Source organism: Rhineura floridana, chromosome 14 (genome assembly GCF_030035675.1).
Source record: "Rhineura floridana isolate rRhiFlo1 chromosome 14, rRhiFlo1.hap2, whole genome shotgun sequence".
In the NCBI taxonomy this organism is placed as follows: domain Eukaryota; kingdom Metazoa; phylum Chordata; class Lepidosauria; order Squamata; family Rhineuridae; genus Rhineura; species Rhineura floridana.
This window is the reverse complement of record NC_084493.1, coordinates 32,559,834-32,576,749: the sequence shown is the minus strand read 5'-3', so window position 1 is coordinate 32,576,749 and position 16,916 is coordinate 32,559,834. Positions and strand designations below refer to the sequence as shown.

The following is a 16,916-nucleotide window of genomic DNA, read 5'->3' as shown; positions in this document are numbered from 1 at the left end:
CCATCTGCTGTCGGCATCCAGAAATCAACATACACCTGAATGAAGCATGGACCACGGTTTGGGAACCCCTGCGGTGAACCATATTGAGCTAGCCAGACCAATGATCTGACTCGGTATAAGGCTATGTTCCTGTGGTACCACTGGAACATAAGAAGCTCATACCAGGTCAGATTGTTTGCTCATCAGTTTAGTAATGCTTACTCTGTTGTGATGGCTTTCCAGGGTCTCAGATCCTGTTTTAACTGGAGATGCCAGGGGTTGAACCTTCTGCATACAAAGCTGGTGTTTACTACTGAGCGGTGGTTCTTTCTTCTGTGTGTATCAGAATAGACAGCGTACACTGAATGCATTAGAATACCTGGGCAAATGATGAAGAAAAAGCCTTAGCCTGCCATCTGAAGCTCATCGAGATAGGCATCAGGCAAACCTTCCTGTGGGGAGTGTTTCAGAGTCGGGCCAGCATGGGAAAGGCCCTCTTCTTTGTCACCAGCCATCTAATTGTATTTATTCATATATTTTATTTCCTTATACATTTATATCACAGCTTTCCTTCATAGGAACATATATTGAGTCAGACCCACTGGGCCACTTAGCTCAGATTGCCTACACTGACTGGCAGTGGCTTTCTAGGTAGCGAATCTGCTTTCTGAACTCTTGAGGAGCTGTCCAAGGTGCAGATTCACTGCCCTATTGACATCAGCGACACCAGTCTCTGCTGTTTATGAAGCTTAGAGGCATGGTGTCATGATGGCTGGGATAATTCATGGAGGCATCTATTTTCATTTGAGAAGTACTGGAGTGTGCTGAGGTGGGTAGACTGCTGGTCACCATCAACAAAGCTGTAAATGAAGGGTGGGGAACCTTTTCGGACCGAGGGCTGCATTCCCTTGTGGGCATCCTTCTGGGGACCATATGCCAGTGGTGGAGAGAGTCAGAAGTGAAAGTGGGTAGAACAATGGATGTGACTTTTGTACAGTTGGATACATCCCAGCCACACCAAAGTGTGAGGTTTCTGACCCCTGTCCTCCCCCATCTCTCCATCTAGGCAAGCAAAGAGACGTTATCATTATCAATGTTCCAGGACAGATTCAAGCCAGGCAAAATCACCTGAGGACAGCACAGAGCAGGGCTGGTGAGGGTGTCGCCTGGGGAGAGTCATAAGGCCAAATAAAGAGGATTGGAGGGCCCCCATCACTGCCATAAATGGTTTGGGACCAGGATAGTTGGAGGACCCCTTCCCCAAATGTGTCTGCCCACTGCGATCATGGCATTTGGGATGGATACATTATGAAACTCCTTACCCCAGAAAAGCCCAAATGCTTTACTTTTTATTATTATTTTGGTGTCCTGTCAAAACTTTTTGGCTTCATTCTGCCCCTTTGGCTTAGTTTGTCCTCCACACTGTGCTAGTGGGGGGTTGTGGGAGTAGTAATCCTCAATAGTGTAGTGGCAAATTCAGATGTGTAGCATCCCTTCATGATAGTCACACCACATCCCTTCACCGCCATGCCCCCTTACTTGCTCTCCATTGTAATCTCCACACTCTTCAGTCCTTCCCATGCACACTTTCTCCCACAACAGATGTCCCTAGAAGCTAACTAGCATTAAAGGGGAATGTGTTGGCTACTGAGAAGAGTCGTCTCAGTGGCTGACTTACCTCCTTTCACTATAATAGGCTCCAATCAGCAGGAAAGGGGAAGGAAGCATGTCAGAAGATTCTACTCAATGGCCAACAGACTCCCCTTTCATCTTGATTGACCTGTAGACACTGGAGGCATAGGGACCTGCTCCCAAAAAAGTAAAGGGTCTAACCCCCCGAGCCTCCAGATGAGTACACCCCTGTCCCACTGTGTTTGCTACCCCAGGTTTATAGAATGTCTCATGCCACGCTGAGACAGAGGGACTCTGTCTCATAAGGCTGTTTAGACCACAGGGAAGGGAATACTGAATGCTGCATGGAAAAAAATAGAATAAAAAAAATTAAAATGGTTATTGATGCCCTGTGAGGAAGAGCAGAATCTGGATGGAAATGGCCAGTTCAGTTTAGTAACGCACAGCTGTACCACTCAATTGTCTAGAAATGTAAACCTTGTTGCATCAGACATAAGGCCTACATTCTAGTCTAACATCCTGTTTTGCACAGTTGCCAACTGGATGCTGAAGCTGATGCTAAGGTGTGGAGAACTGAATTTAAGACTGCAAGAATGAAAAATGAAGAGAAAGTGAAGTTGGCAGATTTGTCCATCTCTGCATGAGAATAATAGTCCTCTCCCACTGTTGTAGTATCTGAGGCAGCAGCAGCGCTGAAGCTCAGCAGAGCTGCCTGATCAGCTCTTTAGATGGGAGAGTCCCAAGAACACCATGTAAAAATAGGATCTTGTAATAAATATTTTTTGAAAGAATGCTCAGAAAGATTTGAATGCAGGAGGAAGTCTGGGCAGGTGAGGTTTCAATGTACATGCACACGCCCTCTCATGTGTCTTGAATTGTATGCTGTAGGATAGAAGTGCGAACTGGGATGGGCAAGAAATTCATTTCAGTCCACATTTAAATATGACTTTATCAAATCTGCACTTTCTGAAACATCATGAGAACTGAAAAAAGCCATCCAAACTTCTCACTTATCCACATTTTGTGATGCAGTTCTTCAACCAAGCAACAGTTGCAAGAATGCCTGTGTTAGGGGAAAGTGTGCATAAAAATGAATATACTGGTGACAATAACATAAAAAATGCATTACATTAGGAGAAATTGCTTGCAAAAATGTGTACACTGGTCAAAGCTTCATACAAAACATGTGTTTAGTAGGATAAATTCTTACCAAAATGATGAAGGATTTTCATGAGGATTTTAAAAAAAATTAGCAAATTGCTGCAGAAATGTGGAAAATTGAATTTCAGAATGTAAAAAAAGGAGAGAAACTGAGAGGACCCAAACTAACAGATCCTTCCATCCTTAGTGTGAACACAGGGAGTGGGAAGTTATCCAAAGGACATATGTTGTACGTACAGTAATAAAAAGGACTAGCTAAGGCCGGTCTTATTGTATAAGCAACAAAAGCTGTTCCTGGGGTTGGCAATATTTTTAGGATCAATGGCAGCCGCCAGCGAGATCACATAACTCCAGTGCTAAAAGAGTTGCACTGGTTACCAGTTGCTTGCCGGGCCCAATTCAAGGTGTTGGTTTTGACCTTTAAATCCCTATGTGGTCTCGGCCCAGTCTATCTAAAGAAGTGACTCCAGCATCATCAGCTATGCCATCCAACAAGATCAGCCTCAAAAGACCTTCTCTCTATCCCATCAGTCAAAACAGCCAGAGTGGTGAGGACTAGAGAGAGGGCTTTTTCAATTGTGGCCCCCACCCTGTAGAACTCCCTCCTAAATGATCTCCGCCATGCCCCCTCTATAATGAGTTCCCGCCGGGCCGTGAAGACCTGGCTCTTCAGGCAGGCTTTTGGGGTGGGCTAGATTTTATTCTGGATGGGCGCGCAGACCTGGCATGTATTACGGAGACTTGGCTGGACGAAGCCTCTGCTCCAATTCTTGAGGCCATGTGTCCGCCAGGTTTCCGTTATGCACAGCAGCCGAGGGTGGGAAGGCGGGGAGGGGGCGTGGCAGTCATCTATCGAGAGTCCTTGGTTTTTGCCAGACTCCCTCTCCATAGGACTCACTTTGTTGATTGCATGTACTGGAGGTTGGGCCCGAAGGGCAGTTTAGGGATCTTGCTGGTGTACCGCCCACCCCGCTGCACGGCAGATTCCCTGGCCGAGGTGCTAGAGGTGGTCTCGGCTGTACGGGCATTGTCCCCAGAGCTGGTAGTGCTGGGTGACTTTAACGTGCATGCCGAGGCCGCTCTCATAGGAGCCCCTCGGGATTTCCTGGAAACCATGGCTTCCTGGGAACTGTACCTAAGTAATACTGGGCCCACCCATGTAGCCGGTCATGCTCTCGACCTAGTATTTGTCCTGGGAGAGGAGAGAAGTGGTCTGAAGTTGGGAGTGATTCATGCCACTCCTGTGTCATGGTCAGACCACTACCTGGTAAATATGGACTTCTCGTTGCCATGCCCCCTCCGCAGGGGTGAAGGACCTACTAAAATGGTCCGCCCCAGACGCCTGATGGATCCGGATGGATTCCTGACTGCGCTTGGGGAATTGGAACCTGCTGAAGGTCGCCCGGTCGAAACCCTGGTGAAGGAGTGGAATGTGGGGATCACCAGGGCATTAGACCAGGTGGCTCCGAAACGTCCTCTCCCCCTGAATAGAACTCAGCTAGCTCCATAGTATACACCGCGGTTGCGTAGCTTGAGACAGGAGGTGAGACGACTAGAGCGCCGGTGGCGGAAATCCCGCTCTGAAGATGTCCGGACACAGGTTAGAGCAGCAGTAGCTGCCTACCAGGTGGCAATAAAGGCAGGAAAGAAGGCTTTCTTTACTGCCTCTATTGCGTCTGCGGGGTGTTGTCCCAGGAGGCTGTTCCAGGTGGTCCGAAGCCTGGTTGGTCCAGTTGCTCAGGAACCCTTGGAACAGTCAAAGGCCTCCTGTGACCTATTAGCAAAACACTTCGCTGATAAAATCGAACACTTACGGAGCTTGATCCCGCGCGCCGTGGACACAGTCGATGAACCAGAGTTGGCCAGTTGCAAGCCGGTAAATTGGGATCGGTTTCGGCTTCTCCATTCTGAGGAAGTGGACAAGGTGCTTTCATCTGTGAAGCCAACCACTTGTCTTACTGATCCTTGCCCTTCGTGGCTCCTTGTGAGCTGCAGAGAGAAATTGGGCGAGGAGATCAAAGCGGTGGTAAACGCATCCTTGAAAGAGGGTGTGATGCCATCAGCCTTCAAGGAGGCAATTGTAAAGCCCATCTTAAAGAAGCCCTCCTTGGATCCCCAAGTGTTAGATAACTTCCGCCCAATTTCGAATCTACCATTTCTGGGCAAGGTCATTGAGCGAGTGGTGGCCAACCAGTTGTCAGCACACTTGGATGAAACGGATTATTTGGATCCATACCAATCGGGTTTCAGAACTGGTCACGGAACTGAAACAGCCTTGGTCGCTCTGGTTGATGATTTGAGGAGGGCATTAGATAGGGGAGAATCCACCTTTCTTGTCCTCCTCGATCTCTCAGCGGCTTTTGATACTGTCGACCACAGTATCCTTCTGCTTCGCCTGGAGGGATTGGGAATTGGAGGCACTGTATTACAGTGGTTCCATTCCTTTCTCTCCGACAGGTACCAACAGGTAGCGTTGGGGGAGGAGGTATCAGACCCTTGGCCTCTCAATTGTGGTGTGCCACAGGGCTCTATCCTCTCTCCCATGCTATTTAACATCTATATGAAGCCGCTGGGAGCAATCATCAGGAGATTTGGGCTGCAGTGTCATCAATATGCGGATGACACTCAGCTCTATCTCTCGTTTAAATCTTCACCAGAGTTGGCTGTGGAGACCTTGTCCAACTGCCTGGAATCCGTGAGTGGATGGATGGGAAGGAACAAGCTGAAGTTGAACCCTGATAAAACCGAGGTACTACTTGTGGGGGACAAGAGAAGGTTGGGTGACATTGACCTGAAGTTCAATGGGGTGAGTTTACCCCTAAAGGACCAGGTCCGCAGCCTTGGGGTTGTGCTTGATTCCAGGCTGTCCATGGAGGCTCAGATTTCGGCAGTGAACTCCCTCCCACAAGATCTCCGGCATGCCTCTTCCCTAAGTGTATTTCGGAAAGCCTTAAAGACCTGGCTTTTTCAGCAGGCCTTCGGGTATCCGGGGAGGGTTAATCGATATGATTGTAATGCCTCCTACCCAGTTTTAATATTGTTGTTGTAGATCTATTGTTTTTATTGTATTACTGTATTTTATTAATTGTATTTTAATAATTTTGTAAGTCGCCTAGAGTGGCCATTGGCCAGATAGGCGACGAAGAAATTAAATTTATTATTATTATTATTATTATTATTGTTTCCAGATTTTAATGCTTGTTGTATTTGTATGTTTATTTTGTGCGTCGCCCAGAGTGGCTGGATAGTCATCCAGATGGGTGACTAAGAAACTCAATAAATAAATAAATAAATAAATAGGAGGTTTCAAGGAAGAGGCATGTGATGTGAAATGTATATCCGGGATCCTTTGCAATGTTGTGCAGGATGTTGGGGTGCAGCCCTCAGATCTCATGCAGCTGCGTGGAGGGATGGTCAAAATTATCAGTTTTGGTTTCTCTCGGTTACTAATTTTTCCAATCAAGTTCAGTTCTTAACATTCCCACCTAAGTTTGTGATTTTTTTTAAAAAGTGTTCATGAAAATTCATCCGAATTTACTGCAAATTTTCCCCAATACACAACTTTGTATGCATTTTTGCCTAATACACACCTGTTTGCAAAGCAATTTCCCCTTATATACGACATCTGTTATATGCATTTTAATGCATAATTTACCCTAGAATATGTGTTTTTTGGTATAAATTACTTGGCTGGAAAACTGTATTGTAAAATTTGGAGCAGTGCAATTTTTGAAGGATGGCTATTTTTGATTCACATATTGTGTTAGAAAGTGCAAATTAGAGGAGATATGATAGCACTCTTCAAGTACATGAAAGGTTGTCACACAGAGGAGGGCCGGGATCTCTTCTCGATCGTCCCAGAGTGCAGGACACGGAATAATGGGCTCAAGTTGCAGGAAGCCAGATTTCGACTGAACAGGAAAAATTTCCCAACTGTTAGAGCCATACGACAATGGAACCAATGACCTAGAGAGGTAGTGGGCTCTCCGACACTGGAGGCATTCAAGAGGCAGCTGGACAGCCATCTGTCGGGAATGCTTTGATTTGGATTCCTGCATTGAGCAGGGGGTTGGACTTGATGGCCTTATAGGCCCCTTCCAACTCTACTATTCTACAATTCTATGAATTGAATGTCTCTTCCATTCCTAGCTGTGTGACATCTGAAGGCTGAACCCTGGGATCTGTTTTGGCATTGTAAGAGAACTTATAGATTGATACTTAGAACATGTGGTTTGGGGCCATCCTTAGGAACAGAATCTCTCATTAAATGCATGCCCCACTTTTCCATTAATATTGATGCTCAAAGTAGTGTATGAATTCTTTTTAAAAATCCATTATATAAGCAATTAGAAACAGTTAAAACATGTAAAAAACACAATGTGAAGTCTGCAATTAAAAATACAATAAGATGGCAACATGAGATGAAGGTTGCAATCCTATCCTCACCTGAGTAAAGTCTGTTCAACTCAATGGGACTTACTTCTAAGTAAGCAGGCATAGGATTGTGCTGTAAAACTATCTCAGAAGAAAGATCATTAAAAGACTGAAGAAGCATGTTTTGAAATCCCATCTGTGCAAGGGAAGCAAGGGGGGGGTAATGAATCTCACTAGGGAGGGACGTTTAGGGGACCACACTGAAAAGACCCCATCTCTTACATCTGTCTGTCAAATTGGGGCCCTGAAACCTACCTCAAGCTTCAGGCTGCACCTAAAGTTTCTTGGTGCTGTGCAGAAATTAAGAACAGCACAAGCCATGCCTGCAGGCTTGCAGCCTGGTCCTAATAGGGGTATTACGTTACTGTTACTTATCTGGGATTTTTAACATGCACATAGGGCTTTCTCTTTTTGCAGCACCCCATAAATCAGGCATGTGGACCCTGTGACCCACCAGATATTGCTGGACTATGGCTCCCATCTCCCCAACCATTGGCCGTGCTGGCTGAGACTGATGGGAGTTGGAGGCACAACAACTTCTGGAGGGCACCAGGGTCCTCAGCCCTACTATATATGGAACTCCCTGCCACAAGAGGTAAAATCATCTCTTTTTATCAGTGTTCTGCTGGCATTTAGAGATGTTTCTTTTTAAACAGAACTTTGATTTGTTGTTGCTGTTTAATTTATGTGTTGTGGGTTCTGGGTTTTTCAGCATCCCTCTTTTCTTTTTTTAAATTCTGCTTTTAGTTCCATGCTGTTTTAATGACAAGATAATTGTTATTTTTGTTTCTACTTTTATTAGTTGCTTTGAGAGATCTGGAGGAGAAAAGAGCGATATTTTTTTTACAATTTATTATTACATTTATGTCTCACTTTTCCTCCAAGGAGTTCATACATAATTCTAAGTAGATAATTCTCCTCCTCCCCATGTTGTCCTCACAACAACCCTGTGAGGTAGGTTGGGCTCTAAGAGGCAGTGTCAGGCCCAAGGTCACTCAGTGAGCTTTATGACTGAGTGAGGATTTGAATCCTGTCATCCCAGGTCCTAGTCTGACACTCTAACCACTACACCATGCTGGCTCTTTATATCCCACCATACCGGGACATGCGTTTTTATATATCAACATTCACAACATTTTGAACATTCATTGCAACATTGAATGGGGATGCTACTTATTTTCTGTTCTCTGAAAAGCTATTTGCTTGGCCTCATTGGCTGTTAAACTTACACAAAAGGAATGAGGTTATAAATCAAAGGGAAATACTCCTCTGAAAGAAAAAAAGCCCTGAAGTTTCTTAGCTACTTCCCCTAGAATTGTCAGTAGCAGCTGGCAAGGGACACACTCTAAGCCGAAAGATAAATACCAGGGGAAATTTAGTTTGGCTTGCCATATATTTAAGTCAACAAGGCAAAATAGATTACATAGCACAGACCTATCCTGCGCTTGAGTGAGTCTGGGATATAAATCTAGATGATGTACAGTTGCTCCAGGTGAAAAGCTCTTAGCTGAACTTTCATGTTACAATGTTTGCATATACAGAGATTAAAAGAGACGCTGGGCTGGGGATGGGGGGGGAGGTTAGAGAGAGCACCCTACTTTGCAGGAAGAGTTTTAAGGCATTACTGATGTCACGTTGGGAGTTTGTGAAAGTGAAATTTGTCTGTGTCCAATAAACAAAGGGCAAAGTCATATAATCCCAAAGGAGCCGTCTCAAGAAAGTCAAAAGTGCCAATTAGGAAGTTGGTGGTTTCCTCCCCTCCCCTTTCCTGTTATAGTTTAGAGAAACATATTTAAGGCTGCAATTTTAGACTGGCTTACCTGGGAGTCAGCCCCACTGAACTCAGTGGGACTTTCTTTTGAGCAGACGTACAGTTAGAAGATTGTGCTGTTAGGTTAATTAACGTTGATTAAAAGCATTTTTTTTGGTAATTCCAGTCTTATTGCATTGGATCCAAAGATGCCCTTCTGTGAGAAGGAGTCTTCCAAAGAAGTTGTCCTTCCATGGATGGAAATACTCCTTTCCTAAGCAGAAGGTCATATTTTGGATCTAATTAGTTGTGTTTCTTCTGCTTGAAAAACTGTGAAGGGTCTTTGGGATATGGGTGGCTGGTCTAATGAAAATGGTTTCAGAGGAGATCACATCTTCATGCTTCGCCCTCTGAGTGTCTCTGTCTCATTTTTTATACTCCCAGCTGTCCACCTATAGATGTTTAATGTTTGAAAAGGGTTTATACAAGCAAAATTCAAAGTCTAAAATGCGTTATTGATTCTCTTCCCAATTCAGGACTGTTCCAGGAGATCTGAGCTATGCATGTTGGATTTTATGGGCTTTAAATGTTCTGCTTGTGCATAGATGCTCCAGGGGTATAATATCCAAGCCTGGCAGGTAGGGTGCAAAGGCATGATCAGACCTGTATCGTGCATAGAGAGAAGTTAAGGGACAGCATAGTCCAGGGGTAGCCAATGTGGCCTTCAGATGTTGTGGACTACAATTCCCATCGTCCCTTTTATTGACCATGCTGATGCAGTTGTTGTCCTCAACCTCTGAAGGGCACCACATTGGTTATCCCTGGTATAGACTAAAGTGGGTCAATTATGAAGTCCAATATGAGCATATGATGTTGTTTACTCATTAATGAGAGAACCTGGTTTGATCCAGGCATGCCTTCAGAGGCATACACAGACTTTCAAATGCATCTTGGCTATTGACTTGTAGAAATGATTAGTGTACAGTGGGAAGAAAAAGCCTTGGCTAATGAATTGGATGTAACCTTGAATGTGTAAATGATTTACAAAACCAGATATTAAAAATGTGGTATATTGTACTAGCACCACACTCAAAAAACATGTTTGGTTGTTTTTGTGTTCTAACGTTGTTTCTGTCATCTGTGTGTTGTACAAGGCCAGGTCAACGATTTAAGTATCACAGAATCATAGAATAGTAGAGTTGCAAGGGGCCTCTAAGGCTGTCAAGACCAACCCCCTGCTCAATGCAGGAATCTGAATTAAAGCAATATCTGAGAGGTGGCTGTCCAGCTGCTTAGTCTTGAATGCCTCCAGTGTTGGAGAGCCCACCACCTCCTAAGGTCATTGGTTCCATTGTCATACCGCTCTAACAGTTAGGAAGTTTTTTCTGATGTTCAGTAGAAATCTGGCTTCCTGTAACTTGAGCCCATTATTCCATATCCTGCACTCTGGGATGATCCTGGTCCTCCTCTGTGTGATAACCTTTCAAGTGCTTGAAGACTGCTATCATATGTCCCCTCAGTCTTCTCAGTTCTTTCCATCTCTCCTCATAGGGCTTTGTTTCCAGTCCCCAGGATGTGGGTGTCCCTGTAAAGATCCATGTGAATTGACTCCCATGTTACATCTTTGGATGTACATTAAGGTCTCAGGGCCAAAAGAGGAAGAAAATCCCATTTGAACTTGCTAGTGCTAACTTTGAAGTAAACAGTCAGAGGACTGGGCAGGAAATGTGTCTCAACTTATTCAGAGTTCAGAATTAGAATTTTCTTGGCATGGAACTTGGAATCCCCTGAACAGGCATGGATCCGACTGCCCCCTTGAGTTGAGAGAGCTGTTTAACTGTTTTTAGAAAAATTACAAGCCATGTTTGTCTTGGGCAGATAACTAAATCCAGTGTTATCTGGCCGATAATGTCAAAGTTTCTACAATAAACAGGTTGTAAGCTTTGTACTGAGCTGTGCACATGGTGGTTTATAAGATAAACCCTGGCTTTTCCTGGCAATCTTTCAGTTATCTGATTGGTTGACAGAAAAGGATAACACTTTATCTACAAGAAGCAATGCTGTAATGTTTTACTTCAGTGCCCTGCAAGTTGAACACTGTGCTAGTTGTAAGCAGCAAGGCGACAAAAACTGGGCCTGTAGAAGAGGTAGATTCAGTTTTAAACCTTATTCAACAGAAACAACAACAGTTAAAAACAACTTTATAGGCTTTGGGGGGCATTTTACTACCCTCTTCTTGGGATGGAGGGAGAATGTCATGTGGTTTGTATTTTCTGTATTTTTAAGTGAACATACGGGTTTTTTCAAACAAAAACTGATCCTGGGAAACTGATCCTTCTTGACACAACATGCGCATAGCTTACTGTGGGGCATTTTACTACCTCAAATTAGGGGATAGCCGAATCAGTCTATTTCGAGTCCATGCCAATTTTGCATGCATTAATTCATAAATTTGTTCCATCCTGTTTCTGCATTAATCTGCAATTTAAAAAGTGGTATGAAAGTTCATTCTTAAATAGAGATTTAAATATGTACTTATATAAAAATATGTATTTAAATATGTTTAAATGTATTTTATCCAAAATGTATTTTTTTCTTTTTACACATTTGGGTACTTTTGAGATGAGAACTGTATTGCAAAACTCAAAAGAATTGCAAAATCTGAAGGATTATGAGATTTTGAACCATATATTAGTTGGTCTGGGATGTGCAACTTAGGTTTATGTTTGGAAAAACCCCAGAGGATTTCAGTACCCCAAGACTTTCCATTGGCTGAGGTAAAAAAATTCCCAAATACAGGATTCAGGAACCAGTAGGGAATTCCTTGGGATATATTTTGTTCTAGTCTCTTTTTGTTTTGGAAGGAAAAGTCTCTACAGGTGCTTAAATCTACTTCCCTGGATCAATTTTAATGGACTTCTTTTATCTTAAATTGGCTGAGGTTTGAAGATGGTGTTGATAATGCACCAAATACAAGGATTCAGTTGGAATTGCTTTTTGAAAGAAAATTCTTCAGGGGAAAAAAGTAAATGATAATTGGCTGAAATTTGAGATCCTTGTTTACTGCCATGCAGGCATCAATGTTGCAGAACAAAGGTGGGGATCCTTTTTCAGTCCATGGGCCTCATTCCCTCTTAGCCAGCCTTCTGAGGGCTGCATGCCAATGGTGGGCAGGGCCATATGCAAAAACGGGGTGTGGTCAGAGGCAAAAGTGAGCAGAGCATCAGAGGTGACAGAAGTCAGGCATGCAAGAGCCAGAGGTGTGTATATATATATATATACACACACACAACTCTCTGTCTTCCATCCAGGCAAGCAAGAGGTGTTATCACCGTTCAGAAACATACTCCAGCCAAGCAAAAACAACAAGGAGGGTGTGGAGAGGTGTGGCCTGCAGAAGGTGCAAGGCCTGGGGAGACCCCCAAGGGCTGGATAGAGAGGCCTGAGGTTACCCACTCCTGTCCTTGAAGGACCACATTGTAGATCTATGTCTGTGTAAATTTTGCAGTGGAAAAGTTCTCCTGGGCTAGATTTTAGCCCATTTGGTTGGAAGACAGTTTAATACAGAACAGGACAGAACTTTTTAACTTTATATGTGATAAGGAATACATGCTCTCTCCCCAACCTCTCCTGTGAGGGCCTTCTAATTGTGAAGTCCAGGTAGGCGACCATTTTGTAGGAATACATAGAATTTCAGAAGCTGCTATATACCAGGTAAGACTGTTTTCCATTTAGCCCAGTATAGACTACTGTGACTGACACACAGATGAAGGCAAGGGCTCTGTTCCTATCAGTTAACAAAAAGCAAAATGTCTCTCCCTAAAAAGTAGGTGTGGAAGTTGAACCAGTGTTCAAATGAAGAATTATGTTGCAGTCACCTATACCAAGTTTCATGGTCATATCTCTGTGTTCCAGGCAATTACAATAAAGAGAGGCAGGTAAACTGGGAATCCTTTTCTGGCTTGGATTTTAATCTCAGTCAGAGGAGAATATGGTCTCTTCTATGTGACCACCTTTCAGATATCTCAACAGTTGTTCCATAGATGGCAAAGATTTGTTCTCTGTTGATCCAGAGAGCAGGACCGACTCTAATGGGCTTAAGATACAAGAGGGTAGATTAGGAGAAGCTTCCTGACAGTAGGAGTAGTCTAAAAAGTGAACCGATTACCTAGAGGGGTAGCAGGCTTTCTCTTGCTAGAGGTCTTTGAGCAGAGGCTAGGTAGCCAACTGTTGGGAGTGCTTTAGCTCCGGAGTTTCTGCATTGAGCATGGGTTAGACTAGAAGGCCTCCTCCTACTCTACAAATCTATGAATCCAGGGCTCCTAATGCATAGCACTTTTTTGCTTTTGAGGTGAGCATGCATTGACCTGAAATTTGTATCCGAGTGTCTGATGAATGAGTTTCACTGGCGCCTCTGGTTTTCTCATATGGAAGCCATAACCAGATGTTGCTGTCTCTAATAAGCATGTATACATTAACATGGCCCTTTGAATATAAGCTGTAGCTCTGAACACATCGTAAGTTTCATAGGAATGTGCTTCATAAGAAATGCTGATAAGTAATTGATCCTGGTTTTGTTTTGTTTTGCTTTTGTTTCCCCCAGGATTTTTCTATAACCACCCTGAAATTTTCTTACACTGGAAGGAGCTATTTTCTCCCAGACACATTGTAATTAAGGGTCCACAACCATGCTAGACAATTTTAAAGGCTCTTTAAGGTAAGTATTCCTCCCCCCAAGTGACATACACTGGACATTGCACCTTGGAGAATCTATTCTTATTTTCCTGCAGGGCAAGGAGCAGGGAACCTTTTTCAGCAATGAGGGCCACATTCCACCACAGGCAACCTTCTGGGGGCCACATGCCAGTGGTGGGTGGGGTCAGAGGCAACAGATATAACTTTTACCTTTGTGCTGTGGGCTGCATCCTAGCCATGTAGGAGGTGTCAGCACTTCTCTATCCTTATCAAGGCAGGCAAGAGGCATTATCCCAGGTTGAGGATGCATTCCGGCACTCAAGGAGGGCACAGAGAATGGCTAGTGAGGGGCGTGGCCTGGGAAGAGCCCAGCGGGCTGAAGAGAGAGGCCTTGGAGAGGTGGAGCTATTTGCTCCTTGGGCCTGAGCTTCCCCACTTCTGCTGTAGAGGCTGTCAGGGTGGAATGGGGTGGTTCACGTTTTTTAGGTCTTGATATTGGTTGCCTTCCACAATGTGACTTACTAGGAACACAATGGTAACCCTGTTCATAAGTTCCCCTCACCTGTGGAGGCTGGTGGCTCCAATATCAGTGGGGCAGTGAATCCGCTCTGGGTTTTAGTGCAAACTTTCAAGGAGCTGTACAGTTCAGACTAAAACCCAGAGTGGATTCACTGCCCCACTGACATTGGAGCCACCAGCCTCCACTGGCCCTTAAAGTGCAATCCTATGTTCACTCTGAAATCAGCACCACTGTGTTCAATGGGGGGAAGGGCTGTAGCTCAGTGAGAGAGCATCTGCTTTGTATTCAGAAGGTCCCGGGTTCAACCCCCAGCATCTCCAGGTAGGGCTGGGAAAGGCTGCCTGGAGAGCCGCTGCCGGTCAGAGTAGGCAACGCCAAGCAAGATGGACTAATGGTCTGACCCAGTGTAGGCAGCTTCCTATGTTCCTGTGCTTAATCCTTAGTAAATATTTTTCGGATTGCAGCTTTAATTTATATGTGTTTTCCAGATAGGTTAATTCAGCCTTTCCCAACCAGTGTGCCTCCAGATGTTGTTGGACCACAACTCCCATCAGCCTCAGCCAGCATTGCCAATGGCCAGGAAAGATGAGAATTGTGGTCCAACATCATCTGGAGGCACACTGGTTGGGAAAGGCTGGGTTAATTGAATGTAATAGTGACTTTAGCAGAGAGTGAAAGTACTGTCTCCATAGGAAAGCCTTTTCCTGCCCTATATTAACACATATTTGCAAGTGACACATCCCAGATTATTTTTGTTGTGACTCGCAGAAGCATTTTCCTCCTTGGCTGTGACATCTGTGTTCCCATTCCAAAGTACTGTGCTGATTTTATTTCTTTTCCAGTTTTATTTGGCTCTGCTTTGTGACTTTCTTGCATCTTAATATTGTCTGCCTGTAGCAAATCCCTGTGGAATCAGAAGGATCTATTTTTGTAAGGTTGGGAGGAAAGCTCCTTTAAAAAAAAAAAAAAAAAAAAGCAGGCACGGAAAAGCATGTAAGATGCAGTTAATTCAGCCAAAACAAACTATCACTTGACACAACATAAAATATATCAATATATTCACTTAAATCACAGCACACTGAATCAAAATGAGGAGGTTTTCCTCAGGAAGGACTGTATGATTCCTGCCAAAATTCCTCTGTGCTTGAAACAGAAAGTTGATAACAGCGTTGCAATTTGAGTCTACCAGACATATACCCAGAGCATGCTAGAAAGGAGCTCCATTGTCCAGTTGGGTTTCCACGCACACACACAGACAGGCCCTGATTATAATGTTCTCTTTGGAAAATGGTTGGGATAAGCTTGGTGTGGAATAATCACTCAAATTCTAAGGACTTTTAGCTCTGGAGTGAGAACTTTTAATCCGTTAAGCAATTTGCTTTGAAGATTAAGGTCTCTGCTCATTCCCAAAGAGTAGCCTCTTGCGTGGGATTCTTTGCAGAATATATTCATGGAAATGCACATCTTTGCACACAGATTAGTAAATCCTATTCCTTTCCCCCGCCCTTTGAATTGCAAGTAGTAGAACTGACCATGTCATGTACTTGAGTTCTTGATTTTAAAGGAAGCAAAAACTGAGTGTAGCCATTTGCTTACCCTGGACTTCAGGAAGGGCAATTTTAATAAACTCAGAACAATGATAAGTACCGTTCTGTGGCAAGTTACCCTAATGAGAAAAGGAGTCCAAGATGAGTGGGAGTTTCTAAAGAAGGAAATTCTAAAAGCACAATGGCAAGCAATTCCATCAAGGAAAAAAAGGGGAAGACAGCAGAAGAAGCCAATGTGGCTTCACAAAAAGCTTAGAGATGACCTGAAAACAAAAAAGGACACATACAGGAAGTGGAAGGAAGGCCAGACTACAAAGAAAGAGTACAGGCAGGTATCACAGAATTGCAGGGATGGCATCAGGAAGGCTAAAGCTGAGAATGAGCTGAGGTTAGTGAGGTATGCTAAAAGCAGCAAAAAAGCTTTCTTCAGGTACATCCATAGTAAAAGGCAGAGAAAAGAAATGAGGATGGCAAAATGATAGCAGAGGACAAAGAAAAGGCATAAGTGCTCAATTCCTACTTTGGCTCAGTCTTTTCCCAAAGGAGGATCTATGACCCTCCTGGGAAATGTGAAGTTGCAGGGGCAGAATTGCAGCTTGAGATTAATAGAAAAATGGTCAAGGAATACCTAATCACTTTGAATGAGTACAAATCCCCAGAGCCTGATGAATGCATCCTGGAGTATTGAAGGAACTGGGTGAAGAACTCTCAGAACTACTGTTTATTATTTTTGTGAAATTGTGGAGGACTGGTGAAGTGTCGGATGACTGGAGGAAGCCTAATGTTGGCCCTTATCTTCCAAAAGGGCAGAAAAGAGGAACCTGGGAACTACAGACCAGTTAGCCTGACATCTATCCCTGGGAAAATCCTGGAGAAGATTATAAAGCAGTCAGTCTGTAAGCACCTTGAAAGCAATGCAGGGATTGTCAAGAAAAATCCTGCCAGACTAATCTTATCTCATTTTTGATCGGATAACCTCCCTGGTAGATTGAGGAAATGCTGTGGACATAATATATCTTGATTTCAGCAAAGCTTTTGACAAAGTGCCCCATTATATTCTGATTAGCACACTAGCTAAACATGGGCTAGATGGAACAACTATCAGGTGGATCCACAGTTGAATACAGAATCGTGCTGAGTACTTATCAATGGTTCCTGCTCAAACTGAGGGAAGGTACTGTAGAACTTGGTCTTGGGC

At 43.9% G+C, this 16,916-nt stretch overlaps 1 protein-coding gene across 4 annotated transcripts in view; it reads left to right on the top strand.

Annotated features, from left to right (window-relative positions):
• THSD4 (thrombospondin type 1 domain containing 4) overlaps positions 1–16,916 on the top strand; it is a 699,350-nt gene that overhangs the window by 24,728 nt on the left and 657,706 nt on the right. For all 4 annotated transcript variants that reach the window (XM_061595164.1, XM_061595167.1, XM_061595165.1 and 1 more), the window contains one exon: positions 13,560–13,673. In XM_061595164.1, coding sequence (XP_061451148.1) covers positions 13,645–13,673 — 29 coding nt within the window. In that variant the 5' untranslated portion in view covers positions 13,560–13,644. The remainder of the gene's footprint in view (positions 1–13,559; positions 13,674–16,916) is intronic.